The sequence below is a fragment of the Pleurodeles waltl genome, chromosome 7, assembly GCF_031143425.1.
Source record: "Pleurodeles waltl isolate 20211129_DDA chromosome 7, aPleWal1.hap1.20221129, whole genome shotgun sequence".
In the NCBI taxonomy this organism is placed as follows: domain Eukaryota; kingdom Metazoa; phylum Chordata; class Amphibia; order Caudata; family Salamandridae; genus Pleurodeles; species Pleurodeles waltl.
The window spans coordinates 1,512,685,851-1,512,702,646 of NC_090446.1; the positions used below are offsets into that span (position 1 = coordinate 1,512,685,851).

The 16,796-nt window shown below is 43.7% G+C and overlaps 1 protein-coding gene across 2 annotated transcripts in view; it reads right to left on the minus strand.

Annotated features, from left to right (window-relative positions):
• The window catches only part of LOC138246608 (phospholipase A2 inhibitor NAI-like), a 97,967-nt gene extending 83,147 nt beyond the window's left edge, over positions 1-14,820 (minus strand). The window contains exons 1-2 of one of the 2 annotated variants that reach the window (XM_069201308.1): positions 14,675-14,787; positions 1,450-1,569 (exon numbers count right to left, since the gene is read on the minus strand). In XM_069201308.1, coding sequence (XP_069057409.1) covers positions 1,450-1,569; positions 14,675-14,711 — 157 coding nt within the window. In that variant the 5' untranslated portion in view covers positions 14,712-14,787. Of the gene's footprint in view, positions 1-1,449; positions 1,570-14,674 lie in introns of both variants that reach the window. The other variant, XM_069201307.1, reaches the window with a different exon arrangement.
• Between the last annotated feature and the right edge of the window lie 1,976 nt (positions 14,821-16,796).

Genomic DNA, 16,796 nt, shown 5'->3' on the forward strand with positions numbered 1-16,796 from the left:
AACGGTTAAGTACCACCCCTATTTTTAAGTGGTCCGCCAGACATTGCAGCACCGGTCTGACGTGGAGATAGCCCAATGATGAAGCCTGTTACCCTATTGGGTCCTTGAGGGCTCTCCTGGAATCAATCATACCTTTGCCCTTCTTCCTATACATTATATAGGGTCTTTTTGTTCCTTTGGAACAATGCACTTAGTATATATAACAGGTTAATTTGGGAGACCGTGCACTGGACCAACAATCTCCCTGTCCCTCGTTTGTATGTAGTGTTTTACAACTGCGCCCATGCTCTGCAAATCAATAAATGCAGTTCTTTAGTAGCGTTTTCCTTAGCACAAACATGACCCGAAGGTACTGGAGCGCTTTTCATGAGCACCAGATACCTTACCTAATGACACTTTAATTTTTGGCAGCAGCGGTGGGACCAAGAAAGAGAGAGGGATGCTCACGGTTCCGCTGGCTTGTGCTTTCTTAAGCCATCTGCAGTGAAGACACTGCTAGCTTTGGGAGCACCGCTGTTCCCTCCCCAAACCCTGCCCATTGTGAGGTTTGCCTCCTCCCCCTTGATGTGAGCCGCCCCACACGACTCACCATTCTGTTGGAGGACACTTCCCTGTTCCAGCGAGTCTCGTTGCGTAGGTTCCAGCCGTTTCCAGTATCTCCGAGCGTGTCGTCCCTGTTGCTCGAGTCATTGCTGGGGAGGCTGTGACAGTGCGTGGGTGCTCCCCAGATGGCTGACTTCTTCTTTCCAAAGCAGAGTCACATCACTGTGGTCCACAGAGGTCCTCTGCCTGATATTCACTGAGGCCGTGCATGGACGTCAATTCACCAAAATGCCAGGGGTAGCAGAAGTGACATCACGTGCCCTTTGACTTCCACTTTCACTCACATATACTTATACATGCAGACAACTTCACACTTACACACACTCTCCCACATAAACACACTCACACCTACAAGCATGCGCGCACACAATACATTTAAAAGCATTTTTACTTTTGTCAGCTGCCATGGAAGGGCACATTCAAGCTAATTGTCCCTTTTTTATTACACTAATAGTGAATAATATGTTATTATTCACTAGCAGTGTAACAGAACTGACAGAAAACAAAGAGAGCAAGTCCCAACTGACGTCCATAAGAATGATCTCCCCCAGTGTTCCTAGTTCTCAATTTCCCACCTCTGAGGCCAGGGGTCACAAAGGCAGTGCGAGGGATCGTGAAGGGCAAGCCAGGGGTCGCAACCGAAGGGGGTAGTGGGATGCCCCTCCTCTTGTTGGTTTCCCTCTAAGGTGGCTTGAACCTGTAATTTCTAGGTCCCCAAAGGCTGGTATTGCAGTGGCCACTAATGCCCCCTTCGTTGTTGGCCTCTGCCCCAAAATTCAAACTCCCAAACCCCACAGCAATAGATAATCCCAACAAGATCCTAAATTAAAACAGTAAATCACTCACCATAATGCACCTCCACTATAGAAAATTCACAGAACTCTTCACCTTCTTCACAGGTTTTGGAAAGGTCAGGACACTCCATGCCATTCCTATTTTCGCATACTTTACACTGTAAACAGTTTGCTAGAAAAAATAGAGAAGACACATCTGCGTTGGACTAACTTTGGAGGCCAGTGTTTGCCACAAATGCAATGTGAACTAGTAATACTTTCTTAAAGCAGGAAATACGTGCTTAGCCTTTATGCAGGGGGCAACACAGCCTGATCGACATCAAAGAACAAGTACTTGAGGGCAGAGCTTTCATTCCATTGGTGAGAGAAAGGGCATGAGTTGTACCTACATTGAATTTTGAAAACAAAAAAAGTTTTGAATGTTGAATGTTCCCATCCCAGGGCATCAGGCTGACCGGCATGATGCCAAATGATGGTGATTCAGGTTAATTAGAAGGAGCCAATAGTAGCAGCTGTTCACCCTGGGCTTTTGGGGCATCTAGCACTGGCAGTACCAGCTCTACTTTTAGGGCCAGATGTAGGAAGTTCTGATTCGCAAAATCGGATGCAGTACGGTGTCTCAGACACCGTCTGCGATTCGCTATGGGGTCGCAAAGACCCACCTCATTAATATTAATGAGGTGGGTTGCATTTTGCGACCCCATAGCGAGTCCCTGCACTCACAGGGATGGTGGCCTGCTGAAGACAGCAGACCTCCATGTCTGACTGCTTTTTAAATAAAGCTGTTTTTATTTTTTATTTTGCAGCCCGTTTTCCTTAAAGGAAAACGAGTTGCAACATAAAAAAAATAACAAAACCATTTGGTTTCGTTTTTTCAGAGTAGGCAGTGGTCCATTGGACCACTGCCTGCTCTGAAAAAATATTTTGGGCAACATTCACAAAGGGCCCTTCCCTTTTGCGAATGGGTTACCACAAGTGTGAGACTGGTGGTAAATGCATTCGCGGTCACAAAGCAATTTAGCATAGCGATGCGAGTTGCAAATAGGAAGGGGACACCCCTTCCTATTTGCGAGTCACATTCACAATTTGCGAGTCGGTAACGACTCACAAATTGTGAATGAGCATCGCGATCGGCATTTTGCAACATGCAAAATGCTTCCTACATCTGGCCCTTAGTATCAGTGGCACTGAGTAATGGTGAGTGTCCTTGAGAAGTGACGGATCACCTTCCTCTTGACAGATAGTCACAAAGGCAGAGTATTCCACCTGGGAATAAAGTCACCTGAGATCAGAACAGTAGATATGGGGAGCCTAGCAGAACATTGTAGCACATGTATTTTGAAACTAGTTCAGTCATGTTGTTTTAGGGTCGAGCCTGTACTAGCATGCGCTTGCGGATGCGTATTGCCTGCAAGACGCTTTAGTAGTTAGAAAACGGCTCGGAGCCCTGTTCATGTCACGTCAGTGTGTTTCATGGGTTCGTGGGCTTGCCTTTTAAAAGCTGCTTTCTTTTATTAGTGGAAGGCATGCATACGTCATGCCTTTTCCGGTGGTTAGCCCTCCTCGAGAGCAGCGACCAAATACTGAAAACATACTAGGCTCGATGTTTTCTGTCCGGCTTGTGGACTACTTTTCATCTTTTTTCGCAGTGCGATCTCGCTTGGCAGAAGTCCAGCCCTTTGCATGACATCGACCCTGTTACATAGTTAATTGCACTTTTGCCGGTTACATTGATAATTGCACTTATAGCTGATTGGTTTCACTACGAGTGAAATGTAGCAGCGTGATCACGCTCTTTTTTCCCATTTAATGTGGCAAAAAAATTCCGGTTGGGAGTTTACAACTGCTAATAGCTCTAACTCTGGGAAATGCAAGACCTGTTGCATTGCAAATGCTTGTTTTATTTGCAAGGGGCAGCAGAGTCCTTCTTCTTCCTGTCTCTCCTAAGAGGAGAGTGATCAGAGGATGCTGAGGTGACACAGGTCGGGACAAGGGCAATAGCTGGCAATGTAACATTGTGACTCATTGTCTGCATGGCCCTAGAAACGACAGATTAAATCAGTGTGTCTGAGCTCCATTTCTCTTTTTCTCTTCATCACTTTCTCTCTTCCTATCTCATCCCTTCTCTCTCTCTTTCTTTCTTACTTTCCTCCTTTCATTCTATCTTTCTTTCTGTTTTCTTTTGTTTCTCCTTCCTTCCTTCTACCTTTCTTTCTTTCTTAAACTTATGTGCGATGCACTAAGAGGAAGGGTAACCCCACCCACTGTGCCAATCAAACAGAGCTATAGTTGACTGTGGAGCCCTAATAAGGGTGAAACTGGTCTTGAGTTGCTTGTGTTCTGGTTTAAAGAGGACCTGACCCAGCAGTTCGGGCTGGACTTGCCCTGATGGAGCAGGGTTCAGTAAGGGCCCAAACTAATTTGCATATGGCTGGATCCAAACTGAGACGGCATAGCAAAATAACATATTATATATATATATATATATATATATATATATATATATATATATATATATATGTGTAACTTATTGGAGGTCACCACTAGGTAGTTAGAGTTAGGAACTAGTTTCTATAGAGAATTCTTTTTTTTCACTTGCCTACATCTTTGGGGCCGGTTGACGAATCAGCATGAAATTTTCCCAGAAAATGTGCTGCTCACGTCAGCTGCTGTCTGGAATGTTTGAGGGTCATCTATCAAGTGAGGGCCCAAAAAAAAAGGGGGCATCCCAAACTGTGTGTTCTCCCTGCTAATTCACATTGGAATTTTGAAGAGGAATAGCAGCCGAACACTGGACGGATTTACACCAAATTTGGCTTAAAGCTAGCTCTTTGTCCTGAAAACAGCCTTTTTAGGTCGAGCATTCGAGGCCTCTTGTATATACTTTTGTATATACTTCTATACTTCTTTGTGGGCTCTCTGCTTTTTCACTGGTTTTTTTCAGTGTCCTTAAAAAATCCTTGCTTGCTAGTGGTCAATCCTTGCTCTTTGTCCCACCTTTTCCACAGTTGTACACTCCCCTGGAGCATGGCCCTAGTACTTGTACCCTTCCACTTGTGCCTATGGAGCATGTGCTTAGGGATTACTTTGTTCAAAGGCTAATAGCATTTGACCAGAGCGCTGGATGCTTCAGTGGCCCCAGTCTGTTTCTGTTAACAGGGCTCTAGTCTATTACTTACTTTTCATCTGCAGTGATGTGTGACTTTGTTTATTCCATTCATTACTCTCCCTCCACATTTTCTGTTCTTGCATTACAAATGTTTTTTCCTTTTGTCTGTCTCTGCGAGCTCTCAGCAGCGCTTTGAACCGGCTGCTTATGTCAACTGTTTTACTTTTTATTTTCAGTTTATGGCAAGAAAACGCTAATAGCTGAAACTCGAGCGAACACGAGAGCTATTGCAGGTCAAATGCTTGTTCTTGTCTGACTTCAAAGTGATTGCTTGAATGTTAGTGTGACTGGCGGTCCGGGTGCATGACTAATTTACATTCTTTCAGCAGCCCGGAAATATCCTCCAGCCTCACTACCCGTCTAAACACGTCAAGGTTTTCATGAAGTGCCTTGTTGCTGGGTTAGCTACTTCTAAGCCATTTTAGTCTCTTTGCGCATTTGAAGATTTTTGTGTATTCAAAGCAGCATCGGTTTTGTTATATCAACCCCACCCTTGCAAGTGTTGTTTCCGTAGATTTCGACAGAGGCGCGTTGTAAATACTGAAATCCGGAACTGAGGGACTTGGCGGGGCGGGCTAATCCGGCAGTGTTTATGGCACTATGGGGGTCATTCCGACCCTGGCGGTCCATGACCGCAAGGGCCGGGGACCACGGAAGCACCGCCAACAGGCTGGCGGTGCTTCCTGGGCCATTCTGACCGCGGCGGTAAAGCCGCGGTCAGAAAAGGGCAACCGGCGGTTTCCCGCCGGTTTACCCCTGGCCCAAGGAATCCTCCATGGCGGCGCTGCTTGCAGCACCGCCATGGGGATTCCAACCCCCTTCCCGCCATCCTGGTACTGGCGGTAAAAACCGCCAGGAACAGGATGGCGGGAACGGGTGTCGTGGGGCCCCCTCACAGGGCCCCATAATGATTTTTAGTGTCTGCCACTGCACCTGTCGCACCCCAGCAACTCCGCCGGCTCCATTTGGAGCCGGCTTCATCGTTGCTGGGTCTTTCCCGCCGCGGTTGGAATGACCGCCTATATGTTCCTTCACAAAGGAGATATGCACATGATGCTGTTCAATACATTCAATACATATTAAGTGGCTTGGGTATGTTTTTTTCGGTTGCTTTTCTAAACCACAAACTTAGAAACGGCCCAGACAGAAGCCACCTTGCATATAAATAAACCTCTTAGCCACCACGGCTCTCTGTCCTGACAGCAAACAGCACCTTCTCTTTCTCTCTAAATAAAATACATAATGCCTCCCGTTGTTTGCATCCCCTCCACTCTTTTTTCGTAGTTTACCTCTCTTCCACCCCCCCTCCTGTCGCTGTTCCCTGCAGGCAGCTTCTTCCTCTCTCCCACACCAAGAAGTTACTTTGCCTATGCTGCTGTGCCCATGGTTCTGCTTTTTCTCAGCTTGCAATCCTTGTTTGTTTAATTTAAACAGGATGAGGAGAGCCAAGGGCAGCTGTGTTTATGAGATGTAGCTGATAAGCTGTCTCTGCTGGAGGATCGGTGTGAGGCAGGCTGTTTGCTGAAGAACTGAGGCCACAATGTAAATGCTGTAATGATTCATCACCCAGAGCGTCAACACAAGCTGACCTCCTCTTTCTTTCTAAATTTGAAAAATGCGTGACAATGCTTCTTAATATTTAATTATTCATTGGGAGATTTCTTGAGTGCGCAAAAAGCTAAAGAGCGCTAGAAAGCTTTCAGAGAAACTATACCTTTGTGGTGCATGCCAATTATTTTAGTAAATTAATTTTTTGATGTCAACTACAGTGTTTTGTTTCACAGTTGCTTGTGCTTCTGGGAATTTATGCTACTAAGGTTTGTTGATTTGAACTCAAATTATTTTTCACTGCACTGCGCATCTGCACACATTTTGTGCTTCTAAGTGGCTAAGGGTGAGTGGTCATGTGGTGAATAATTTTGAATGGACCGCCTCCCTTATCGCTGCTTGCCCCCTCCATCTATCATTACTTCTTTCCTTTGAAATGGATGCTTATTTGGACAACAGATCACATCTGCTTCTAAATGTATTTTCCGATAGGGCACCTTAATGTGTGCAGCACAGCATGACCTGTCGCCTTCCTGCCCTGATGAAATCTCAGAGTGGCGATATTGTGACTTGTACTGATTCCTATTTCTGTAAAAGTACTTTTGCGCACATGCACACTTTTTGTTCTATATTTATAGCGCACACAACTGCACTCAATGCAAATACACTCAATGCCACTGCACTCCACTCTATACTGCATCACTCCAATCTATGCAATGCCACTCCGCCCTACGCAACACCCCTCCACACAACACCACTCTGCTCTATGCAACGCCACTCTACTCTAATGCCACTCTAGGCAGCACCACTCTATGCAATGCCTCTTGACTCACACAAGGCCACTAAGGTCATGGAGCACCACTCTACGCATTGCAACTGCATGCTATGCAACACCACTTTAAGCCACTCCATGCAACTGTACTCTGCTGTACGCAACACCAATCCACTCTACTCAATGCCACTCCATGCAACTGCACTCCACTCTACATCACTCCACGCACCACCTTTCCACTCTACACAACTCTACGCATCACCACTCTATGCCACGCCACTCTATGCCATGCAACTCTATGCCATGCCACTGCATGCAACACCACTCTGCTCCATGCAGTGCCACTCCATTCTATGCAATGCCACTCCAGACAACTGCACTCCTCTCTATGCCACGCCACTCACCTCCACGCAATGCCACTCAGCTTTACGCAACATCACTCCATCCAACTGCACTCCACCTTACAGCACTCCAATCTACACCATGCAATGCCATACAAAGCCACGTAACACCACGGTCTCTCCGCGCAATGCCGCTCCACACACTGCCACTCCATGAAATGCCATTCTACACTATACATGGCTAAAACGTATTGACAATGCCCAAAGTTCGCCCACTGCCGAGACCTATTGGCTTTGCCAATGCTTGTTTTTATTTGGTGTAAATCCGTTTGGTAGTTTTTGAGCTAATAAAGAAAATTAAAATGTGTATATAAAGGGACGCGAAGGCTCCACAATCTCCCGATCTTGTGCTGAGATCTGACTGACTGCCAACACTTTAACCAGGAAATGTTGGCAGCCATCTTGGACTCAGCTTCAGCCGAGTCCCAGAAAAAAGATAAAAAAATAAAAAGGATCCAGGGTAGGGCCACCCTGTCCTCTTATCTCTGATGTTGGACAAAAGAAAAAATTGCCACCAAATGGCGACAGGGTTGCGAATCTGCAGCAAACGTTTAAAAAAAAACAAGTGCGGTCACCCATGCTTGTTTTGGTAAAGCCCCCGGGTGAGCCAAGTTAAAAATAAATGAGGGGGGTGCATGGGCCCCTTCCTCCTGGACCGCCACATCCCCGGACCCAAATTTGTCAAACAAGTAGGGGGGATCTTGTGGACCCATCCGACGCAGCCCCGTGGACCGCTACCTTCCTGTGGCTAATATTTTATGATATGTGGGGGGCCACCACCTCCATAGGACTGTAATAGAAGAATGAAGGGAGACCATTGCAGACCCTCAGCCCTGGGGACCACTACTTCCCAGGTGCAAATACAGTGATAGAGGGGAGCCATGCAGTCCCCTCTTGAGGAGTCATAGATAGCCCTGGGAACCACCATCCCCCAGGGCCGGCTCCTGCTATGTTCTGGGGTGCCTAACCCCAGGACATAGCTGTTTGCTCTGACTTGGCGGAAGTTTTGACAGATCCTACCAAGTCAGACCAAGCACACCACGCCCAATAAGGAAGAGCTGTCAAACAGCTCTCACTTGCTGGGAGCAGAGATTTCCTCTGTTTCCCTGCCTGCAGACATGCTAAGGTTAAAGCTAAATTACAGTTACAAAACCTTTATTGATTCTTTATATACATATACAAGCACAACCTAAATTAAACTGGAGAAATTACAAAAATATAATTATCGGTTGTATGATGGATTCACACATGCCTTTATCAAGCATGCCTTTGCAATAAATTCCATTGTAAAAGCAAGTTTGGTAAAGAAAGATGCATGGTATATTGTCCGCCATCCTGCCCCATTACACCTGATACCATACTCTGTAATCTATCTTGCCTCATCTCTTAAAACTGACTGTTCCACCCCTGAGCCCTACACCACCCGCCGAGAGCACTAAAGGTAACCCCATCCTGCCCTTAAAACCACCCCGGACCCTCCCCCCACCCTGAACCCTAAAACCTACCCCATCCTGTCCTAAAAACTACCCTGACCCCCCACTCCTGCCCTGAACCATAAAGGCTACCCCACCCTGTCCTAAAAGCTATCCCGCCCCTCGCCCTGAACCCTAAAACCTACCTCACCCTCTCCTAAAAACTACGCCAACCACCCTGCCTTGTCCTAGAACCTACCCCTCCCTGTCCTAAAACCTACTCTGATGCCCCACTTCCGCCTTGAACCCTAAAACCTACCACACCCTGTCCTAAAACTCCTAAAAACTACCCCATCCCCATTCTGAACCCTAAAACGTACCCCAACCTGTCCTAAAACCTACCCAGATGCCCCCACCCTGAACCCTAAAACATACCCTGCCCTGTCCTAAAATCTACACTGTTCCTCCACCCCACCTTGAACCTTGAAACATAACCTGTCCTGTCCTAATATCTACCCCAATCCCCCAATCCACCCGAAAGCCTAAAACCTACCCACCCTATCCTAAAAGCGATCCTGACCCCCCACCCTGAACCATAAAACCTACCCGCTCTGTCTTAAAAACTACCATACTCCCCACTCCCACCCTGAACCCTAAAACCTACCCCACCTGTCCTAAAAACAACCCCGTCCACCGCCCTGAACCCTAAAACCTACCCTGCCCTGTCCTAAAAACGACCCTACTCCCCACTCCCACACTGAACCCTAAAACCTACCCCAACCTGTCCTAAAAACCCCCACCCACCCCAGCCCCATTTAACCATCCACCATTTTGGTCTCATGAAGAACACTCCACCATATTACTCCCTGGCACTGAAGGAAACAGCATTGTGTTTGAATGTTCTCCTTGTGAAAGGAGAGAATGCTGTAACTTGCAGTGAAGTCAACCAATGGCTGAAGTGGGCTGATGCATTGCCCCCGACTGTCTGAAATCCCTGTAATTAACTATGCTATAAACATAATTTTAATAAAAACTAAAAGTCATGGGTAACACAGATTTAAAAAGGCAATCAGTTTGGCATTGACTGCTAGCCTCTAGAAAGAAAGAAAGAAAGAAAGAAAGAAAGAAAGAAAGGAGGAAAGAAAGAACGAAAAGGCAAAGCAGAAAGGTAATAAAGAACAACAATAAGAAATAAAAAAGGAAGAAAGAATGCAAGAAAAAGGAAGAAAAAGGAAGAAAATAGTAAAATAAGTCAAGAGGAAAGAAAGAAGGAAGGAAATAAATAAAGAACAATGGAAGGAAATATAGAAAGAAAGAAAGGAGGCAAGAAAGGAAGAACAATGGTAAGAAATTAGGAAGAAAGTAGGAATTGTAGTGTAGGGTTCGATGTAAAGATGAGAATAAAGAACAAGTAGCCAAGTCTCCAGTAAACAAGAAGGGAAGTTTATTCAAAACGAGAGACACACAGCGATGGTGTGGCTGCATCAGTCAAGGACAGCAGAAGCCTGCCCTTAAATAAGGACCCAGCATCAGCAGGGTTCTACAAAAGGACACAGATATCAACACATTCTGCATTCTAACAAAACATATGAAAAGCATTTCTAAAAGCTTACAACAGGAAGGCAAGAAAAATGGAAATGAGAATGCAAGAAGGGAAGAAAGAAGGTAAGATGGAAGGCAAGAAGGATGTAAATAAAGAAAGAACGAAAGAAGGGGCAAAGAACAGCATGCAATAAATGGCAAGAAAGAAGGAAAGAAATACAAAATAAGGAAAAAAGGAAAGAAAGAAAAAAGAAAGAAAAAAAGGAAAGAAATAACAAAAGAGAAAAAAGAAATAAGGCAAGAAAGAAAGAACGAATGCAGGACAAAAGCAAGAATGAAAAAAAAGAAGCAAAAAGGAAAGAGTGTGAACATCTGATGTGCGCTGGAGCACCAATGCAATCAAGCATCAACAAAGCAAATATGTTGGCAGTGATCTTTTAACGGTGAGATCTATTGGCTTTGCCAAAGCTCGTTCATAATAATTAATTAGCATTATGGACATAAGTATATATGCACTGCCTACATAAAACCCATGACAATCATTCCTGTATGGCCACAAGTCAAAGATGAGGATGGGATGTTCATGAATACTCCTAACAAAGTGATCAACAGAGCTGAAGAAGAAAGTAAAGGGATCATGAGGTCAATCTCCTCCTTCTTAAGACCTTTCAGGTGCACCTCATCTCTCCACAGACAGCATGTCCTCATCAATTTAAATGTGCCATGCCTGGAGAGGACTCAAAGGCCTCACTCTCAGGCTAAACATGGAGGATAAGTGAGCCGTGGAGCATCTGGTTTGATAACCCAAATTGCAGTTAGGGTAGTGCAGCAAGGGAAGTGCCTGAAGCTGCAGTCAGCTGTGGAGCTGAACAAAACACTGCATGTTAAAAGTGTGTGTGCTTGATTCTGATTCAATGATTCAATACTGTACAAAACAATTAACATCTACTTGGGGAAAGATGGTATGTCCGGGGGTTCACCCCTATGTTCACTCAAAGGATATGGTAAAATAAATATTGTCACAATGTTAATAAAAGTGACAAGCAGCGTCTTGTGTGGCATTGCTTTTCATACAAGTTATGTGGTGTGCTTCTTTCTCTCTGTGTGCCAGTGATTGTCTAGATTTATTTCTCCAGATGTCATATGTATCAGAAGTCACAAGTTCATTTCTTATGATCAGAGTTTAAACCTTATTAGTTATCCTAAGTCATGAGAAATCCTGGTAACCATGATGACCTTTAAAATGTTTAGTATGAGTGGTATGCTCCTATGGTATAGAACCCCTGTTGGAGTGTTCAACCAAATGAGGTCATAGTACTCCTGGTCTGAGAGATCCCGTAGAATGCATGCACATGTAAGTTCCAAACTGATATCATCATGGTATTGATTGGGCGGAGAGCAGTGGCTAGGGGAAGCTGACTGGAGGAAAGCAAATTATTAATTAGTGTGGATGGAAATCCAACACAAGTATAAAAGGGCCTGAATTATACCTGGGGGTGGGGGTGAGGGTTGTAATATCTGTTAGGGCGACAGAGTAATTCACTTCTATGGAAATTCCATCCCTCGAATCCATATGTCCGTTGGCAACTCTAAACATTGGCAGGAACCTCCATCATGTGAATTCTTGTCATGCGTAGTAACAATTTAATGGATGGGTCTGTCAAAGAGAACAACCGTTCACCACATTGGGATATTGTTTTTGAAAAATGAAAAACTAATGATGGCTGCACCATGGAAGTTTCCCCTTGTGGTGGGGGGGTCATATTTCTTTTACTGTCCACACTGCCAGGTTTTATCTGACAGTGACAGACAGCAAACATTGGATTGTCCAGTTTATATCAGGTGAGCGGTCAGTGGCTCCATCATCACAAACATCCATCGCCTTTCAGTTGGGTGAGCATACATTGATTTTGGCACCAAACTCTAAACCCTATCCAAATTCACCAACCGATTAGATCCAGTCAAATTTTCCATAATTTAAATGAGAGCTCAAACTCTTGCCCCCATGCGACAGAAATGACACATACTCTACTTAAAGAAAATGTGTAAAGCATTAGAAGTATCAAAATAGTTAGAAAGTCAAAAACACAACACAATAAAAAGCCCTGTCCAGTTTAGAAAAAAACAAGTAAAGGATAACTAAAAAAGAAATGACAATAAAATCATAGAAATCCATTAATGGGAACCAGATATATGAATTTATGAAGATTAAAAAAAACTAGAACCAAAAATCACTAAGCTGCAATGATAGTCTTTTGTTGTGGTAGAATAAGACAAATTCACATTTTCATAACTGAGCAGTTGCTTAGCTGTAATAAGTTAATACAGTTGAGGTCTGATGCCGTAATGGCATAATTACAGTTGCCACAGAATTGGATTTTCCTTCTTCTGGGCTATTTTTAAATGAACACTAATGAGAAGAAATGAGATATGTATGTCAACGTTTATTTTTTAAATGTTATAGGTCATTAAGAAATCGAATCAGAAATAGGCATGTCGTTTCAATGGAATATTAAAGGTTGTTTGAAACTACAGCCATTAATACAATTAACTGCCTTTGAATCCATAGTATTGACTAAACAAATCTGATTAGAATTGTCCATCCTGAATATATATTAATTCTACGATCATGTGGCTGTTTGCTAATGTGTGCAATAGAGTATTTTTCCTTCTATAAATTTCACAAATGTTGTAATTATTTGTTTTGGCTCTGATTAAGAATGCTCCGGAGGGCCTCATCACACCCCATACAAAATGACTCCCAGGAGTATTAGAATTTATTGGATGCAATAAATTGCACCTATTCAAAGGTTTTTGGATTTAACAATCAGGTTATGGTTCTTACTACCCAAAGTGTGTATTCCCTGATAGATAGCACACACTTTACACCTGTTAAATTAAACAGAGGGCACATTTTGTTTACAATCAATAAATGCCCACTGTGGCAAACTCCACACAACTTGAATTCTGACAAGGAGGTCTTAATGCAGGGGGATGAAAAACTCTGCCCATTCAGCATCAGGACCACAGTTTTCAAAGACCTGGCAATAAGTGGCAGATTTTATTTGTGAACCTTCGTCTAAAAGATCAAAAGGTGCTGACACAAACTGTAAAATCACAGCGACTGTCTGAGATAATCATAGTCTAGGAAGCTGATGTCTTTGTAGACTATGATGATTACAACTCAGCTTACCGCCACTCTGTCCATCTTGGGGACCCCGTCAAGGGAAGGCTGGTGGAAAGCCAGTGCCAGGGCCCACAGGGGGACCCATGCATTGCCCATTCCCATGGTATGGACAGTGCAGGGTCCCCCTGCCCAGCACCATCAGAATGCGTACTATCTGCTTTGCTGATGTGCTATGATATTGGCCTTCGCTCCCTTAAAGGAGATGAGGCAAATATCATAACACTGTTCCCACTAGTCAGCCAGGCTGGAACACATAATACAATGTTCCCGCTGGTCAGCTCTTTAGGAACATTGTAATTCGCTCGGGGGGATGCCACCAGTTGGACGGTGGCATCCTCCCCCCGGCTTTGGTGGTCCTGTGGTGGGACAGCCAAAGTCCTAATGGGGCCCTAAGTTTGGACCAAAAGTCTAACTTTACTACTTTTTGGTATTCACAAAGGTAAGTTATGAGTAGCATCTTTAAATCCACACTCGGGCGGAATCTCCACACTCAGTGCGGAGATTCCACCCAGAGTGCAGAAATTCCACTCCTGGTGTAAAAATTTCACCATTAATGTGGACATTCCACACTGTGTGGACGTAAAGAAACTACTCGCATCTTAACCTTTTGAATACCGAAAGCCATAAACTTGGGCTTTTGATGTAAGTTTACCTTTGAGTATTGGGCCCTCCGTGTTCAGCTTTTAAAAAATGTACTTATGGAAGTGACTGGAAGAGACAAGCACATTGCCCCCTGGTGAGTAGGAAATATGTAGTAGTGGTCAATATGTGCCCTTGGTGTCAATCTCCAGCACAGAGGTTCTGCAGCAGCCCACTACAGCAGCACTGTCTAGGTTGACATTATTGTTTGGTCCTAGTGCTATGTAGATGTGATGATGTGTGCTTATTCTACAAATGCACATTCATTTATATGCATGCACAAGCAAATCGTTAGTTACATTGTTTGAAAAAAATAAAGGTAACACAACACAGAGCATTGTGCATTACTTTGCATCAGGTACTCCATGGATGCTGTATGTGTAGTGCATGGGCTGTCCTAGGATAATCAGAGAAAGCTCCTGGAACCCAGCCTGGAGGCAGGCACATAAGTTGGGTAAAGCATCTGTCAGCACGGTGATGGTTGTTTTATTAATCAGAGAAGCATTAAAGTTTGCAACTTACATACAATACTCTGTAGCTGACACTCAACCCACTGAGCTAGCTCCTGTGTACGATGCACACATACAGTCAGTCAGGTACTGCTCACCTGCACCTATGAAAGCCAGGAAAAGGATGACCCTCATGGTGATGAAGAGGATGAAGCTAGAATTGCAGACCTCAAGAGCTGACCTTTCCTGTTCTCATTGCACTTCTTCAGTTCCCTGCATCTCTTTATGTCTTAGTGCTGTGCACTCTGTAAGGCCTCAGTGTGATGTGATTGGATAGTCCTTGATGCCAAGGCTGGCACATCAAACCTGGCTCTTCCACTCTTGATGGCAGCATGCCTTCCTGGGGCAGAGCCCTCCTCCTCTCTAAGTTCCGATCTCAAGTGTGCACTGGGCACTCTTCCAGATCATTCAGAGTAATTGATTATATAATCGCATTGTGGGGATGTGGCAATGTGTCCACACAGTTGAGAAAGACTGCCAGGAACCGCAGTGTATCGTGTCTACCATCACATCCTCAATTTCTTCTTAGCATTAACTCTTTGGCTCTTTTTGTTGATAGCAATGCTCTTTTCTCATACTCCATCTCTTGATCTTCTGCATGCTTCTTCCATTTTTCAAATTATTTCAATATTATTTTCCACTTTTGCGTTGTGCATTTACGCTCTCTACATGTTGCTTTGTCATTCTTCATAGCTGTCTCTTCTACCTTCCTATCTTGCTAATCAGCTTCTCTTCTATTTCATTATTTTCCCTTTAATTTTTTCCTCTGCTTTATCTTTCTTTCCTTATGTCCTATTTAAGTTTTCCATGTATTTAGATATTGTTTATTCTCTTTTCCGTTTTCTCCTTCATTCTGGTTTCTTAAAGCTTTGGCAGTTCATCTTTTGCTTATCTCATTCTCAAGCTCATTTTACACTGTCACTTTTTTGTATCTTCCTTTTGCCTCTTTCAATCTTTATTCCACTCTCACACTTGCCATACTTTTTGGTGGATAATACCCCAATTATACTCTGTATTTTTTCTTTCTCAACCTTTTGTTCTCATATTGTTACTTTTTATTTTCCTTATTTTTCTCACTACCACACTATCCCCTCACAAGTCCTATTTTCTTTCCTTTGATTTTCTTTTTATTGTCTCTTTCTATTTTGTTTTTTTAGTTACTTCCATTTGTTTCTTCCTGATCTTCCTACTACTCTATTCATTCTTTTTAAACCTCCTTTCATCTGTCTTTATTTTCTTCCTTCCATTATTCATCTGATTTATCCTTCTTTGATCATTGTTTATCTTTTTCATTTCCTATTTTCTATATTTCTGTTTGGCATCGTCTACCTCACTTTTTTTGAATGACAGACAGCTTTTGGGTTTAATAAACTTAACATTTTATGTGTGCAGTCAAGGGGTTATAGAGGTCAGGTAAAGGTGTTTGGATGATATGCATACTGTAGGAGGCTGGCCTGGTTTGTAGTGGGTACCTATGGTACTTACACCTTATACCAGGTCCAGGTATCCCTTATTAGTGTAGTGTGGGCAGTGTCTAAAAGCCAGGCTTCATCGAGGTAGCTCTAGCTGAGCAGCCAAGGCTTATATAGGAGACATGAAAAGCTCATGCAATACCACTGTAGTCACACACTACTCACACACATGAAAAAATACTCAGTGTTACAAAAATAAAGGTACTTTATTTTGATGACACAAATGCCAAAATTACCATAGAGACTATACTCCCTTAGGAGGTAATTAATACACAAATGATATGCACTAGTATGCAGAAACAGGTGTAAAAACAGAAAACAGTGCAAATAGTGAAAATCACAATAGTTAGAAATCGACCTGGGGGAACACAAACCATATGCTAAGTGGAATGCGAATGTCGGTTTCCCACCTAGGCAAGTGTATTGTGGAGAGGGGGACTGGGAGTATTAGAAAACACATAAGGTAAGTAATATAACCCACCCCAGAGCCCAGGAAAGCAGGAGTAAATCAAAGTAACTTTCCTAGAACACACAAGAACATGAGAAAGAATATAATGCAAGAACCAGAAGAGACTGCAAGACACCAACAGTGGTTTACTGGACCTGAAGACCTGTGGAAGAAGGGGACCAAGTCCAAGAAGCACAGAATAGTCCAGGGAGAACAGGAGCCCCTGCTAACTTGGATTAAGGTGCAAAAGAAGAACCACCTGTGAAGAACAACAGTCAGTACTGCACCCAAGAAGATGGA